The sequence below is a fragment of the Trematomus bernacchii genome, unplaced genomic scaffold (assembly GCF_902827165.1).
Source record: "Trematomus bernacchii unplaced genomic scaffold, fTreBer1.1, whole genome shotgun sequence".
NCBI classification, from domain to species: Eukaryota; Metazoa; Chordata; class Actinopteri; order Perciformes; family Nototheniidae; genus Trematomus; species Trematomus bernacchii.
The window spans coordinates 18,320,028-18,336,943 of NW_022988043.1; the positions used below are offsets into that span (position 1 = coordinate 18,320,028).

Here is a 16,916-nt window from a genome sequence, read left to right on the forward strand (position 1 = left end):
TCCTCCTCCTCCTCCTTCTCCCCATGTGCCTCCCTCCATCCCGTCTCCAGAGTGCGACTGGAGCTGCAACGCCTGTAAAGGTCCTCTGAGGACAGACTGCCTGCTGTGCATGGAGGGACATGTGCTGCAGGATGGACTGTGCACCCAGGGGTGCTCCACTGGCTTCTATCGAGACGGTGACAAATGCCTCGGTCAGTGCACCAACATCAGAATCCTTCTTTTGCCCTCTGTCTGCATATTAAGCACTTGAAGTTGCTTTTCTTAAAGGTCCCCGATTATGCAAAATCCACTTTTTCATCAACATGTGTCCCCTCTGTGTAAAGGGAAATAAGATTCACTCACTTTTTGTCCTGATCCATTTATATAAAAAGCTGTATGAAAAGGAGCTGATCAGACTTTTGCCACTTTATGATGTCATAACGATTTTTTGGTTTGTGTAACCATTAGCCAATCACCAACCAAGGTAACCCCCCCCCCCCCACCCTATCACCTGAATCTCCTCCTAGAGCACCATTGTGTTCTTTTTAACCTAATATCTCTCAGAGGGGCGTGGGGAGTGGCTCCTTATTTTCATCTAAAGTAACAGACAGAGAATCAGCACTTTTGAAACAGGGCTGAAACAGAGAGGATTATGGGATGCTGCTATAATCTGTTTGGTGTTTGGAGCCAAACACTTCAGAGACATGTTTTGTATACATCTGAGACCTGTAATATATTGATGAAAAACAGTATATTAGGGGACCTTTAAGTAAAGTACAAGTACCTCAGAATTGTTCTTCAGAACAGTACTTGAGTAAATGCACTTACTTTACACCGCTGGTTTTAATGCTCTCAGTGTGTTGTATGTGTCCTTGTCAGGCTGTGATGATCACTGCACTGAGTGTCGGGGTCCAGGACAGTGCCATATGTGCCAGCCTCCCTACGCCACCCTGCAGGGTCAGTGTGTGCTGGAATGTGGCCGGAACTACTTCCTGGAAGCCTCCTCGCAGATTTGCAAACGTAAGACTTTGATAAATGCTACGCTTTTCTACATCTCTAAGAATTGGCCTATTTTGGAGTCAAAGGCATGATTTCAAAAGGTTTTCTGTGCTGGGTAAGTTTACAATTTAGAAATAAAACAAAGAATAAACATTCCTTATAGTGCTTTTGAGGAAATGAAAGAAATAATTTTACGTAGAAATGTGAGAGTGAAAATATGTACGGTTTGGATTAAATACCCTACCAGGACAAACAATGATGAATCAAACATTCCTTCTAACACTCTGACTCATCTGCATCCTATTTAGCTTGCTCGTCCGACTGTGTGCTGTGTGACGGGGTTGGACGCTGCAGTGCGTGTCGTGACCAAACCTTCCTCATGGAAGGATACTGCACGCCCAACTGTGGACACGGATTCTACGCAGACCAAAAGACCAGGACCTGCCACGGTAATAACATGATGTCTGCTTTAAAGAGGGCCTAGAATGCTTTTTGGGGTTCTCCCTTTCCTGTAGTGTCTATATAGGTTTCTGTGCATGTAAATGGTCTGCAACGGCTAAGATACTGAAGTTCTCTCCAGAGGGGGTTTCTCTACCACACTCTCCCAAATCCCAAATAAAGTTGTTTAAAGTGGACCTATCATGCTATATTTGAACAATATATTGTAGGGCCATACCTATATAAAGTATATAAATATAGTTTTTTTTTCAAAATACCAAACAGATCCTGCATTTTAGCCATGCCTCATTTCGCTCTATTTGCTCTTTCCAGCCCTGTTTTTGCAGGGGGCTGATTATGTGAGCTGCAGCTGACCACGCCCCCCTGCAGGAGAGGGGAGCGTGCTTTGAGATCAGCTGCTGGGCTGTCAGAAGAGGGGGAGAAAAAGAGAGGCTCCGTCCTCCGTGTTTTATTATATTATTATATAGAGTCATTATTCATTTGTTTTAAAGCTCAATAAATAACAAAGAAGACCTTTGACCGGCACTTTTCTAATTTTGTCCGGAAGATTTAAACTTTAACGGACATGTTGACCGGCGAAAAAAAATCTAACTGAAACTCTGCCGCACGGTCCCCTCGTTCCTTGGAAGAGGCGGAGAGGTGGGTGTTTTGTCATCTGCTGGTGGACTAACCGGAGAGAATTACAGTGCTTGCCTCGACGGGGAGGGATTGCATTGAATTACAGCAGCGGGAGCAAACGCTTGCCTCGGGGAGGGAGAAAAAGAGCCACAGCGGAGAATAAACAGAAGGGCAACCATGGCAACCATGCAAGGGAAGTCTTCTTCGCTGCTTTTGTGGCAGACTACAGCGCCACTTACAGGCCTGGCATATGTACTACAGCGTCTCCAGCGCTTTCGAGTGGCAATGGCCGGCCGTGGCCCAACCCCACATTCCCCTGATAGGTGGAGAATTGACCACTAAGCGGAGCACCACTTTTGTGACGTAGAAAATAATTCAAATCTGGATCAGTCTGTATCAGATCCGTTGCAGCCCCGTTTTTAGAGATTTGGGTATGGAGGAAAAGAGAGAGGGTTGTGTTTTCTGACACTTGGAACACCGGGGACACATATTCATGTATAAAAGACGTACAAAAGTGCATTTTGCATGATAGGTCCCCTTTAAGTAAAAGATAAGCACATTTTTTTACTGTGCATATCATTTGAAGTTTCATATCATATTGCCCTTCATTAACATACATTATTTTATATTCCTACACAGAACTGTACAGCTCTTTTTTAGAATTGTAGATTTTTTAAAATATTATACCAGAAATGTGTCATATGAAACACTGAAGCAAATTCTTTGTTTGTAAAAGCCTACTTAGTATAAATATGTTTCTGTTATAACACAGGTTAATATCCACTTTATAGTCAGGCTTATCCGACAGCAGTCCAAATAACACTATGGTGAGGGCAAAAAAGCCACATAAATATTGCAAGTTAACCTCAACGCCAATCCACATGGCTGGTTGCTAGGCAACAGGCTGATTAACTAAGACATAAAAGAAAAATACCACAGTCTAATGCTGTGTGAGGTATGGTTGTTAAATGTTAATGTTCCCCCTAAGCTGCAGCTCCTGTAGTGAAATATGTGTCCTGTTCTGCATGTCTGATTAATTTAACAGCAACAAATACACGATCGTTGCTAATTTACAATTGATCTAGAACAAGTCACCTAATGCTGCGATCCTCTTGTGCCAACGATGGAACAGTATCTGGTTCCTGGCTGAAACTCACTAGTAGAGAACAAACATCCAGTTTTGTTTTCCAACTGGCACAAAGGAGATTTAAGAATTTAGCTTGATTGACAGGTTGCTACTCTGCTACACTGAAGGCAGGGTTGTTGCTGCTCCCTGAAGACCGATATGCTAATTAGTAAGCTGTCAATCACAGATACAATACAACTTCTGTATTCTTCCTTTAGAGTTATATTCAAGTTTTTTTAAAGTTTAGCTCGTTTTAGCTGAAAAAAACTTTTGCAGCTTTTTCAAATGTGTTTGAATTTGAAAATTGTGTTGAAGGACTTAAAGGATCAGGAGGTACATATTGAGGAGGAATATTTAATATTTAAATTGTATTGCAACGGCCTTGATTTGAGTTTTGAAATTTGAGCATAGCTACTTTTGAGGGATTTCTTCCACACAGCTCTCGCCATCGAGATGGCTTAGCAGGTGTTAGCAGCTAAAGGTGTTAGCAACTAAAGCTATTATTAGCAGCTATGGGTGTTTGCAGCCAACGATGTTAGCAGGCAATGATATTAGCATTTACCTGTTTGAGCAGCTAATGGTGTTAGCAGCTAATGGTGTTAGCAGATACAGCATAAGAATTAGTATAATTAGTGCCTGGAGGGGAGCATTCAAATTCTCATTCTTTTCACGTCAAATATTTAGATTCAGGGAGATTCTTCATTGATGAAAAAATGTATTTAAATAAAAAACAGATATCAAACTTAAACTTAGCCAGTCAGAGCTAGATTTGAAACATATGCAGTTATTGAAGGCCACAACATAATTAGTAGTAAAAAGTGTATTTCAGCTACGTGGCTCCTTTTTAAATGAACTTTTCAGGTTCAGTTTTTTTACAGAATAGATTGTTTACATTTACTGGCGACATTATTAGTGTCCTCTTCGTAATTGGTTTCCTGAATAACAGTGTCAAATAGTTAATTGACTGCAGAGTCAGGTCATTAGAGGAATCTTGTACTTTTATTTTTTGGCTTTTATGTTCAAACAGAGCTCGTCGATGCCTGAGGCCTTCACAATCAGACTGTGGTTGTGAGATGATTTATGAAACTTGACAAAGCATAGTTATAATAGAGAATTATATTATCATGCACCATTTGTGATAAATGCTTTCTTCTTGTGATATAATGAAAAATGTCCAGCCTTAAGGCTCTAACTTATCCACAACAAATTTGTTTTTCATTTTTATTCCTGCCAGCCAAGAAAAAAGTAGAAAGCTAGTGCTTTTAATTATAGTCCTTTCTCATTTGTGAGTTTATTTACATGGCCGAAAGTTAGAGATTTTAGAGTGCCTCTGGCATCATTAGAGGAGATATAATGAGATTACAATATGGTTTCTCAAAAGAGCTGATCTTTAAAAAATACCCGAACAAAGTCAATTCTAATTAAGGCCAACTTCTAAAATGCCACGCAAAGACCGAAATGTCTTGCTTATATTTCACCAGCCATCTTTCATGCACGCACACACACACTCACAGACACACACTTTTTTACTTCATAACCTTGTGTCATTCCTACTCCCACTCACAGTCTGACCCAGCTTCATTTTTAATTAGATAAATATCAGGATTTGAAATGCGTTAATATATAACAATTTGCGTAATTAGAGGCTGTATGTTTTTCAACCATTACATCATTACAGTATAACAAATTATCTATGAGACAGTTTTTCAGGAAATAACAATTCCCTGTCTTTATACATTGCAATGACTTAAATCTCAGTATTTTCTTCCTTCTTAATGTCTTGCATTTATTTTATATATCAATCATTATTATTATAGTTTATAACTCCTATTTGATTTATTTTGTTTATGAGTTTGTGTACCACTCAACACAGGAAGTATCTAAAAGTGTTAATGTAAATGTGACTTTGTGTGTGATTAACCTCAGATGGAAAACCTTCTTCAAGGTCATAAGAATTGTCAGCAATACAAGAGATCCTTCATTCCGCTTTCATTTCTTCTTATCCTCCCTCTTCCTCTCAGGTAACACCCACCCCCCTGCCCTCCAGGTGAACGGCTCCCTGCTGGTTCCCCTCAGTGGGATTTCCCCGCTGGCCCCCAGCCTGCTGCAGGTGAGGGACCCCGACAGTCCGTCTGAGCGGCTCGTCTTCCAGCTCGTTCAGATCCCGAGTAACGGAGAGCTGGTCCTGTTCAGAGGGGAGGAAGGAGAGGGGAAGGAAGGTCGAGACCTGACCAGGGACGACACCTTCACCTGGGCGGAGCTGAGGACGGGCCGGGTCCGCTTCAGGCACCAAAGAGAAAAAGCCAGGTCAGTGGATCGGATTCTTCCGAGGTTTATGGAGTTGGGAAATGTTTACGAAGCACCCAAAAACTGTTATGACCTAATAGTAAATAATCAGTTCTTCAACCGAAGAGTGAGGACTTCATTTCAGAGTTGCTTTTTGGCAGTGAAATCGAAAGTAAACCATAATTCAACAGGCAGAAAACCCAATTGGTACCCCCCAGAGAAGCCAGGAATACACTGCAAAGTAATTGAGCCACAAGTTAAATAAAAAAATAAATCTGAAAATGTCTTAGAGCCCTCGCTCACTGTATGAAAGCAACTCTATTTGTTGTGTTTCTCCACATATGTATTCATCATGTCCTTTAATTAGTCTACATCTGGTATGAAAAATAATTTTTACTTTTTACTTTTAATTTATGACTTTTTAAAAGTTAATTTAAAACAGATTGTCTTCGTCCTCTCATTCCACGAATATCCTGACATTCCATCTTTGCTGTCATTCGCCTAGCCATCTGTCGTCGGTTTTAATCATCCAGCTTCTTGGTTGGAAATGTAATTTCCATTAACCTACACACAAACTGGAGATGCATTACATTAAAACTTCTTATCTAATAATGGCCACATTTGCATGATTAGCCAGTGTAAATCTTGGTGCCAGAGATCAAAGAGGAGGCTAATTTATAATATTATTGAAGGAATTAATACTGCCTCTTTAGGGCTCAGTCTGAAAACAATTCCCTAACTACAGCTATTATGCTAAATCCTCAAACAAGTCTATGAAATGTTGAGTTTTGGCCCAATGTCCGTTTATCCAATCGGAATCAACATATTTAACACAATAGTCTATCCTGATTCAGCTGCTGTGGCCTCAAATGTAGGCATGCTAGGGAATTACCAAAATATGGTCCACTGCCCAGTTTTGAGCCATTAGATTAATGGAGACAATACAAACCTAAAGCCCTAAATAGAAGCTAATCTGCATATTATAACTGTATTTGTCAAATGATGTGAAGTGGAGAAAACAGAGACACACACAAAATGCTCTCATGTTTGATTCTCTTCAGAGTCCAAGAGAGAGAGAGAAACATTTCCTATTCATGACGGGGCACTATTGATAAAAGATACAGCAAATCATATAATCCTCAGATTGGGTAGGCAGTTTAAGATGAGATAAATTGTTTCCTAAAGAGCTGTTTTTATTCAGTACTTCATCATCAGAACATGTCAATTGACTGCCTTTATTTTATGTCACAAGTGGCATATTTTACCATTGGGGACACAGATTAAAAGCTGCTTCCCTTTTGTCTCAAGGCTTTTATGGCATTAAATAACACCCATTTAAAATGAATGATGCACCAAATATACTAGGCGCATTTATAACCTGCACATTCAATTAAACATATTATTTCTATGGCAGAAATATATTCATCGTGTTACTTTAACAATCTGTCCAATAAATCTTTAATGGACCACTGTTATTCAACCTATAAAAAAAACGCTGTACAAATCCTCAATTATATCTCATATCTGTTGCCAGGAACTGTAATTCAAAAAGAGTTTTATCATTGTTGAAAGGCACTGTGACAATGTGTTATATGATGGATGCATTTTAAAGAGGAACTGTTTTATGTATGCTGGCCTAGTTTTCCACAGAGATGCTGCCTTGTTGTGCATACATTGCACAGATGACGTGTGAAAACCAACATAAAGGGTTTGAGAAAGGTTGGGGCCACCAAAAGCCTCCAGAACAGCTTCCCTTTCATACACTCTCCAAGTCGCTGTGAGAACACCTTTTTTACATTTTTCCAAAAGAGATCACCTCAAAACTATTCAGTAAGCCCGCGCGACTTCTGTACAAGCGTCAGCAAACATTATAATACAGTTCAACTCAATTCAGGAAAAATGAACAAAAGGCGAGCTTTAATGACAAAAAGCTACTTCCACAAAAACTAAACTAAAAGAACACACAGTGTATCATGAGGAACAAAGACCGGAGCTAGTGAGGTGAAATAGGATGTAATAAAATAAAAAATGTGAAGTCAGAAAGTTGATATATAACACTATTTATCCAGCATCTTAACAACAAAAATTAGGGAACCTACGTGGAAACAGACATAATACCCATTACATTAGACAAAGGCTAAACAGGTGTGTTTTCAGCTGCTTTTAAAGGCATCCAAAACTTGGTAAAGGGGTACAGTTAGGCTTTTTGGGGTTCTCCCTTTCCTGTAGTGTGTTGTGTTTTTGTGCATGTAAATGGTCTGCACAGGTTAAAATCCCTGTGTTCTCTGTGTACTCCATAGGGAGTTTCTCTCCCACACTCCCCCCCTCCTGCCTGAAACGCCTCCATTGGACTCTTTTGTTTACTTCCGTATAAAAGTGACATCACTTTGTAACAGTTCACTTCTTTTGACTGGTGCTACAACAAATTGTACGTGATAGGCTAAGGGGCGGGACATCTCTAAGTGGCTGATCAATCACACAGAGCCAGCCAGCTAACCAATCAGAGCAGACTTGGCTCTGGTTCCAGACAGAGGGTGAAAAGAGGTGCTGCAGCACAGGCACTTTTACCCGTACTTTTCGCGTTTAGTTCCGTTAGTGCCTGGAATGTTGCATTCACACCAAAAAGAGAACTTAGTTCCGAGAACTTTTACCCCCATTTGTAGTGCCTGCTAGAGAGGTGGGACTATCCTGGGGAGAAAAAAGTACCAATTTCGATTGGCTGGGCTAATTGCAAACCACGCCCCGTAAAACTCTGAAAAGTTTTGTGAAGCCGCCAATGTATTTGTTGGCATTAGCATTATTAGCATTAGCATTAGCCCCGCGCACAAACGGAGAGAGAATAACTTATGGCAACACAAAAGAAAACATGGGAGCGGTGGAGTGATGAGGAGGTGTCGGCGTTCTGGCGATTTACTCGGAAGGCTTCAGTAGAAGCTGCTGGGAGTCCCAGCAGCTTCTACTGAAGCCAGTCCCCAACTCCGGGGACTTCCGGCCGGGGACTTCGGGTGGCATTATACGCCGTGAAGTGGTTTGCGGCCTGCCAGTAAACCCAAAGCAGAAGAAGAAGAAGTGACGTCAGTGGCTTCATTTGCGTAATCTTCCCTCAGGGAACTTATTCCGGTGTGAACGCGATCTGTACTTAGTTCCATGGGGGTACTAAGTGCTGGCACTAAGTGCCGGGCACTAAGTACGGCAAAGTACTGTGTGAAAGCGGCTAATAAGTCCTTTTTGAACATTAAAGCATGGAGACATGTCACAGTAGAGGCATCAAATACAAATATGAATCTAACAATTAGCATAATAGGGCACATTTAAGGTTTCATTAGTTTGACAAATGATTTTACTGTTCTAACATAAACCAAAGCCACATGTATATTTTCACACATCTTCCTAGTGCACCATTGTAAAACACTTCATAAGTGTCAGCTTGTTCCCATAATTTCCTCTGAATTGTCACTGAAACAACAACCTGCTCAGTCATTTGGATTTCTGCCTCAGTTGGCCCTGTCCCAGCCCCAGCCCTGGGGACTTGTGGGTAATAAGCCTTGTCTTTGATGATGCTGAGGCTGGTGTGTGTGTGTACATGTGTGTGAGGTTACTGTCCTCCACTCACATAGATAGCAGTGAGGTGATTAGATCTAATGACTACACACTAGGTGAGCCTCACCGGACTAATTTTCCCAGAAACCTCAAGGGCGAACTTAAGGGCTGTGTGTGGGTCATGTTCATTCAAAGTAGACCCTTTGTCCCTGTGAGTCTTTTATTCAAGACTGTTTTTAAGTGTTCTTTTATTTATTTATTTTTCTTCCCTCCTGTAGGACCGGGGAGTTCACCTTGCGTGTCGCGGACCCTGAACTGTTCTCCCAGCCCGAAATAATCCAAGTTCAAGCCGTGTCAATGCAGGTACAAAACACTTCTTTCAGCTCTCCTTTTATTTCATCTGTCACTTACCAACATACGTTTTCCAAGAATGACTCAAGACTTTGAAATGCCATGTTTTCATCCATAGACATAATTATTGCATCATATGTAGGTTCCCAGCAGAAATGAGAGACAAAAATAGATATCTAAACCTGAATTCAGTAACAATGTAGGTCATGGAGAAGATAGTATAGACTTTAAGGACATAATGTGAAATGATTGCATTGATTCAAGTTCCTTCCCTTTTGTCAAGGAAATATCTGATGGATTCTTATAACTCAGGGCAGAAAAGTGTTAAACAACGACTAGTTCACTTTATTAAAACAGAAATAAATAAGAATGATTACCAAAGGTGAGAGTAGGACCGATAGATTGAGAGCCTGTCTTCTGGCTCAGCTCTATATTAGTCACAATTGTGTGTTAAAGTGACTGCAATACCGCTCCCCCTGCTCCAGTTCTCCGGTCTTGTAAATGACTATTATCGTTAGTTCCCCTTTTTAAGCAAGCTCAAAAATCATTTGTATCCGACATCTCATAAAGCTTTTGGTTGAGTTTTTTTTCTGTCAATTCAACAGACATTTATTAAAAGCTCAGAAAAACTGGGTACTGTAGTTTACCAAGCTGCCATGGTTGTATTACAGTATGTAGCTAAAAACACAATCAACCACATGAATCTGGGCTGAATATTGTATTTTATTGAGAATAACAAAATATCCAATCTTTTTATCTTTTATAACACTGTGAGATTAGAACATCCAACATGGCTGCCATGTTACCCAAAAACCATACAATAGCCTGTATACAGTAATAATATATCTTGATATGCTTTAACAACATAAAGTAGAGAGACATATGGTATTCAAAACAATACAAAATAACAGAGAAATGTGGGATAAAATCGCTCCACAGTCACTGTGGATGAGCAGAGGGAGCAGCAGTTCATCTGGTAAATATGACAGCTCATCTTTTTAGAGAGAAGCCGTTTCTCATTTTGCTGCATCATCCCAGCTGCTTTCCTCACTGTTCCGAGGCTCTGTCCCAATGGACCGAGGCCAGCACTGTGATTGGTCAATGTCAGCCCAGCGTGACGTGATTGGTGTCGAGATGACCTCTGTATGGCCCAAATATGGAAACAAATGAGGAACGAAGAGAGATTAAAAGCTCTTGCTCTCTCTCAGATTTGTCAAGGGGTTAGTGGAACATCTGTGTTACTCTCCAACGTGTGTGTATGTGTGCAGTAGAGACGACATAGAGAAATGATGTGACAGACGAATGACAAAAAAAAAAGCCGAACTGCAAAAATGCGTGACAAATTGAAGTGATGATGTAATTACCTGAGTGGAAAATGTTTAATTTACTATGAGAAACAAAATCATGTAACTCTGTCATTAGGCACAGCAAATTGTCAAATGTTCCAAATGTAGTTTAGTGCATTATTATAATATTATAAAATAAATACAAATAACACATGCGGAAAGAATCAAGTTTGTGCAGATGAGGAAATGTTTCTTGACTCTGTAGGTTCCTAATCCGTTGCCAGTCTTTAGCCGCCATTGCAAACATTTATATTTGACCATGTTTCTGTAGTGACAAATCTCTGTTTATGGCAGTACGTGAGTGTTTTCTTAAATTCAGTGCGCCTTGAGTAAATTGGTGTTGCAGCCGCAGAGCTCACAGTGCTGCCTGCAGACGGTGATGGAGTGGAGCTTCAGTGTTTGTGTGTGTTGGGGGGGGGGGGGGGGGGGGGGGGGAAGTCTGCTCAATTACACCAGCGCTTCATTAGTTTGACTCTCTCAGACAATATTAGCAGAAGCAGCTGAAAAGGAAAGACACGTAATTTATGCACATAACTCATCGTCGGTGACTGTATTTTGACTGATAGTTATGCCTCCTCCCTTGTCTTGCTTTTGTAAGTTTAATTACAAGAATTCTGTTATTTGTGTTCAACACTAGCCTTTTTGTACACCACACTTATAATTCTGGTGTCCTAGTTCATACATTAATTCCAATATGTGTTCATAATTGACATTCAAGCTAGTGAGGTGAAATAAGATGTATTAAGAAGTGAGAACGTTTTTGTGACCGTATTTATCGAGCATATTCACAAAATAAATAAGGGAACCTACATAGAAACAGTCATAATACACATTTAGGAGGATTAAAAACCCTATATAACAGTCATGGAATGACAGTAAAATATAACGAATTACGCAAAGCTTAAACAGGTGTGTTGAGCTGCTTTTAAAGGCATCCACACATTATTAAAGGGGCCCAAAAAAGTATGTTTTGGAGGGTTTTCCCTTCCCTGTATTGTGTAGGTTTTCGTGCATGTAAACGGTCTGCAAAGTTTAAAATCCCCAAAATCCGTCACCCCCCCTCCCCCCCCCCTTCCGTTGCAGAGTGACATCACTTTGTTACACTCAGACTTCTATTGGCTGGCGCTTCAAAACATTCTACGTGATAGGCTAAGGGGCGGGACATCTTTAGGCGGTTGAACAATCACAACAGAGCCAGCCAATCAGAGCAGACTGGGCTCTCGTTTCAGGGGTTAAAGACAAACCAAGAGTTTTTGAACATTAAAAGGTGCTACCATATCACAATAGATGCAAAAATTACAAATATGAACATGAAAATTAGTATAATATGTTTTTTTCAAGATTTTCCAAGACTGTCCTCAACATCAGAATTTGTTATCTGTTTAGAAGCTTATATAACTTTTATTTGAGTTTTTCCAGGCAAATAATGACTTTTCCTTCAGGAGAAAAGGCAGAAGTTGCATTACGTTGTGGGTGGTTGGTTGAAAAGTATATGTCTTTGAACACTTCCCCACTCCCCCCACAATTCTTCCTTAACTAGTAGTTTTAGTTGGTCAAACTTAATGAAACATTAATTATACAGATAAAAGTCCTGTATTATTCATTTTTGAATCAGCAACTTATGTCGTCCTTTAGTTACAGTATGAGGAGTTGTTGTGTCGTACGTCTTCATCTCCATTGTCTTCGAGTTTATTCACACATTTCTGACAACAAACATTAAGTCATCATGTTGTTTTTCAGTCTTTGAACTCCAAGGAAATGCAGTCGGAGACATTTTGCGATGAGAAATACGCAACCACAGAGTCTCATGTGATTGCTCCTTTCAGTGGACTTCAAAGAGCACCACAAACACTGATGTAACTTCCAGTGTTGTTGTCTTTGACACCGGTGTTTAAACGTGTTCTCATAAATTCCCCTTGCCATTGCTTTGAAAAAATCAAGACCCTTTCAGTGTTTCTACAGAAAGTCTGACACAGAAAATGACAACGTTTGTGGACTTTCTTTAAAGAAACCATTCAAACTTTCTTCTCATTATCAAAAGCACAACGACAGGGAGACATACTAATGATACACTCAGGTAGGTTATTGAAATGAATGCACAGCTATTGTATGTTCTCCCGAATGCAAAAGCCACTGTGAAGCAGGTGACTGTAAAGCAATATGGCATGGAGTAAAAAGACCGTTTATGCTTATGCAGCCCTCCCTGAATAAATAAGGTTGAAAGAAATTGTTGATTGAAATCTTTATCAGATCCCAAGGCCACATAAGAATGTATTAGCCTCTGGAATGAAAGATCTTAACTGCAGATAGCCTTTCATCTTTCTGATAAAAGCTTCTTTTAAAAAAAAGGTTTCAAAGAATTCAGTATCTACTAAGGGCATTTCTTCAGCGGGTGGTCTCACTCACACAAAGCACACAACCTTTTTTGAAGCCCACATTTCCAACTGAGAGTGGCAACCTTAAAGTTTGTAAGACCTTAGCATTGCTCTGGTGATATCTTTGCTCTCTTTGCTGCAACGTGCTTAGATGTCAGTCAATAGTGAGACACTTTCCACCTTGGGTTTGTTTTGTCTTTGAAGTTTAGAATGGTGTCTAGAAGTAAATATATGAGTGTACAGAACAAAAAAGCATAACAAAACCTTGATGATTACACTTTAATGAATAATTTCTGACCATGGCTTCAGGTTAAATCTGGGGAGACAGCTTCAGAAAGTGCTACATTTTAAAAATACCCAAACATAAAATAAACCCTTTTATGCCCAGTCTCATCTCATAGCGTAAAATACCCACATTTTACCAACTTCCACCCAATCTCCCCGGAAGAGAGCAGGAGATTGGGGCGCTTCATGCGCCACAGAGCAACTCCCATAGGAATGACCAGGGCCCTTCTCGGATGCTGTATCCAGTTCTCTTTATACATCCATGTCTCCACCCAAGAGGGGAAATCGACCAAATCAACCCAAATCCTTAACCTTACCAATATTTTCGTTTGAATTCACTAAGGTTAACAACTTTTTTAGTTTAGTTTGACAGTAGTGAAGGGGTTATAGTCCAACAGTAGGCGCGTTCACACCGCAGTACTTTTCCCACTTTAGTTCCGATATAGTTCCGAAATGTCGCATTCACACCAAAAAAATCCGGAACTAAAATTAGTTAAAGGTAGAGTAGGTAAGTTTGAGAAACCGGCTCGAGATACACTTTTTGTTATATTCCATGGAATGCTCTTAACATCCCGATAGCAATGAATATCTTAAGTGCTTTGACAAAAAATCCATTAAAAGATGTCATCTGTGGAAGCCGTAGTACTGTAAAAAGCACGACCAAGCCGGCCCGGCTAAAATAACTGGATGGCCTTCCATCTGTGCACAAACTTATCTCGTGCCCTCATTGGTCATGTGCGCGTTCGTGTGTGTTGGAGGAGGAGCTCTATAAGGAAGTGGCAGATTTTCTCCGGTTGTGTAATTTCAAATTCTAGCGATCTCGAGCCGGTTTCTCAAACTTACCTACCCCACCTTTAATGTGAACCTTTTTACCCCTTTTTCCGTCCCTGCTAGAGAGCAGGTACTTTCGAGGGAGAAAAAGGTTCCTATTTCTGATTGGCTGGGCGGATTGCAAACCACGCCCCGTAAAACTCCCAAAACGTTTTGTGAAGCCGCCATTTTATTATCCTCGCATTAGCATTATTAGCATTAGCATTAGCCCAGCGCACAACTGACCAAGCATCACAAACTGGTTATTAGAGTTAAGCCCATCCCCTAAAATGCACAGAACTAAGAAGAGACTACAAGATATCTTTAGGGAGAGTAGGGCATTGTTGTCAGCGCTTACCATATTCAACCACCTCATGTCTCATTCACATTTAAGGGGAACAACTTATATAATAATAATGAATGTAAACACAATTCTTTTTAACAACTTACAGCTGTCATCCTGGCAGGTTGCCTCTAAAATAAACTGCCTATCCTAGCTTTAGCAGTCTGTGTTATGACTGCATGACACAAAAACATGATTTGAGAGCAGCAGATAAAAGGTGTGTTACAAACAAAGGCTTACATGTAGACAGGGGCGATGGAATCGACTCGGGAAACATCTCCGCTCTGCCCGTCATGTCGTTAAATACCATCCGGCAATGTCACTGGGCAAAACAAACAAAAATAAAGAGCGAATGAAAAACAAACCAACCTGGCAGCGGCACAAACTTTTATCCATCTTCCTAAAGTGCCTCAGAGCCCCATGGGCCCCATTGGTGATGACAGCTTTCTCCCAAACATGAGTCTCACCTCACCTTCACCTGTAAAGTGTGGATAAAAGGTGAACCCTCCTATGTGAGTAAGCCTCGTCTGTGTTTGTTTTGGTCTGCCTTGGGGGACAGATTTCACTGGTTGCCTACAATGAGCAGGCATGTCTTAGCAGGATTTAAAAGCGGCACAAACACACACCCCCAGCCCCCACCAACACATCCAAAACGTTTGTTTCCCTCCTCTGAACTGCAGAAGTGACGACACAGGATTTTGGTGGGCGCTCGAGGGCCCAGTTGCCTGTTTCTTAGAGATTATTCCTCCGAAGTCTAGAAATGTGTCACCAGATTTTCCTCAACTGAACCCAAAGGGCAAGGTGCTGAATAACGACATGCTCCCTCTGTGTTACTTTCAGCCAGTGGTCATTTTGGTTTTACACACGGTGGGAAGTCACTTTTCTCTTTGGTGCCAGCCTGTTTTATACGTCCCATTTTGCTTAAGCTGCTGCTTCAATGGCAAAGATCTGGAGCCTCGCCAGCAGCCGTCGAGGGCAACAAATTGGACCCGGGCCCCGCTGCGTGGCTCCGAGCTCCCAGTCTGACAACTGCTTTGATTTAGGGCCACGGCAGAGTATACGCACCGCATGCCTCTCTACCTGCACCTTCATCGCTGCCAAGCTGCCATGCTAACAACTTTGATCAGAGAGTCATATTAAAATGAGCTGCTTCAATTAACTTTTCTTGGCATCTGTACACTTTCTTTGTCTTTCTTGGTTGTTTTCTGTGTAAGAAATGAAAACACAGACACACAAAAGATGCACCTACACTTTTCCTGTGAGAATTTCTCATTGACTAGTACTAGGCTCAAGAGCTCATGTACGCACAAATGTGGGCAATTATTTGTTTATTTAAACATCGGAAAATTGTGGAAGATAAAACATCTTTACTTTTTATACTTTCAGGTGTACAATCATGTATTCTCTATACATGATACAGCACATCATCTTCATCATCAAGTCCTCTTGTCAAATATTATTGTTTTAAGTATATTTTCAAATAATGGCGCGTTTCCACTACAGCCCGCAGCCCGGTTTAAGAGGGCTGTGACGTCAGCGGCCCGTCTTTGGTTGCGTTTCCACTTGGCCTAGTACCGGCCGGCGGGTCCTAATTCACAGTTTTTCTGGCCTCATAAAATCGTGGGGCCAGGGCCAGAGACAACGAGGCTGAGTCGGGCTGAGTATGCTAAACTAGAGAGAGCGTCGCTGGAAAGGGGGCAACAACTACAACAAGATGGACATATTTGACCGTGATTTAATTGTAATACACGTTTCAAAATGATGCCGAAGTAACAACATACTGATACCGGTTAGTAAAAACCATGAATTAATGCTTTGTCAAGTCTGCAGACAGACGGCAGGGGAAAAACCTTTTAAAATGCGTGTTTTCTAAATGGAGATTGGCTAAGCTAACGCAGTATATGCTCCGACCGTCCACACTCACAACAACGGCCTATACAGACATAAATAAAGCAGCGACTGTATTCACCATGACACAGGCAGTCTGTGGTTTGTACTTGTTTAACTTTTGTCTAGTTTCTGAACATATATGAGGAGCTGTGAGCTCTGAGTGCTAACAGCTAACGGCTGTGTTGTTTTTCTGAGGTCCTCTGAAGATCACGTCACGGCTCCGCCTACACTGCGTTACTATAGATACTGCCCCAGTTCCTAAACTGTAATGGAAATGCGCCATAAAGTGAGCCAGTCCTAACGAGGCCCAGCCATACCGAGCGGGGCCGAGCGAGGCCGTGTAGTGGAAACGTGGCATTAGTAACTTATACTGGGTTAAAGGAGAACGGGCCAAAATGAATTTGATTTTGAAACAATAATGGCGCATTTCCACCATGGCGCGGAGCGCGGTTTAAGCGTGCCGTGTCGTGCCGTGCCCGTTTTTGGTTGCGCTTCCACTAGGCCTAGTT

At 41.1% G+C, this 16,916-nt stretch overlaps 1 protein-coding gene across 1 annotated transcript in view; it reads left to right on the forward strand.

Moving 5' to 3' along the window:
- The window catches only part of fras1 (Fraser extracellular matrix complex subunit 1), a 281,858-nt gene that overhangs the window by 185,048 nt on the left and 79,894 nt on the right, over positions 1–16,916 (forward strand). Inside the window, 5 exon segments of the mRNA XM_034118256.1 lie at positions 51–191; positions 859–999; positions 1,287–1,427; positions 5,203–5,488; positions 9,286–9,370. Of these exon segments, the coding sequence (XP_033974147.1) occupies positions 51–191; positions 859–999; positions 1,287–1,427; positions 5,203–5,488; positions 9,286–9,370 (794 nt within the window).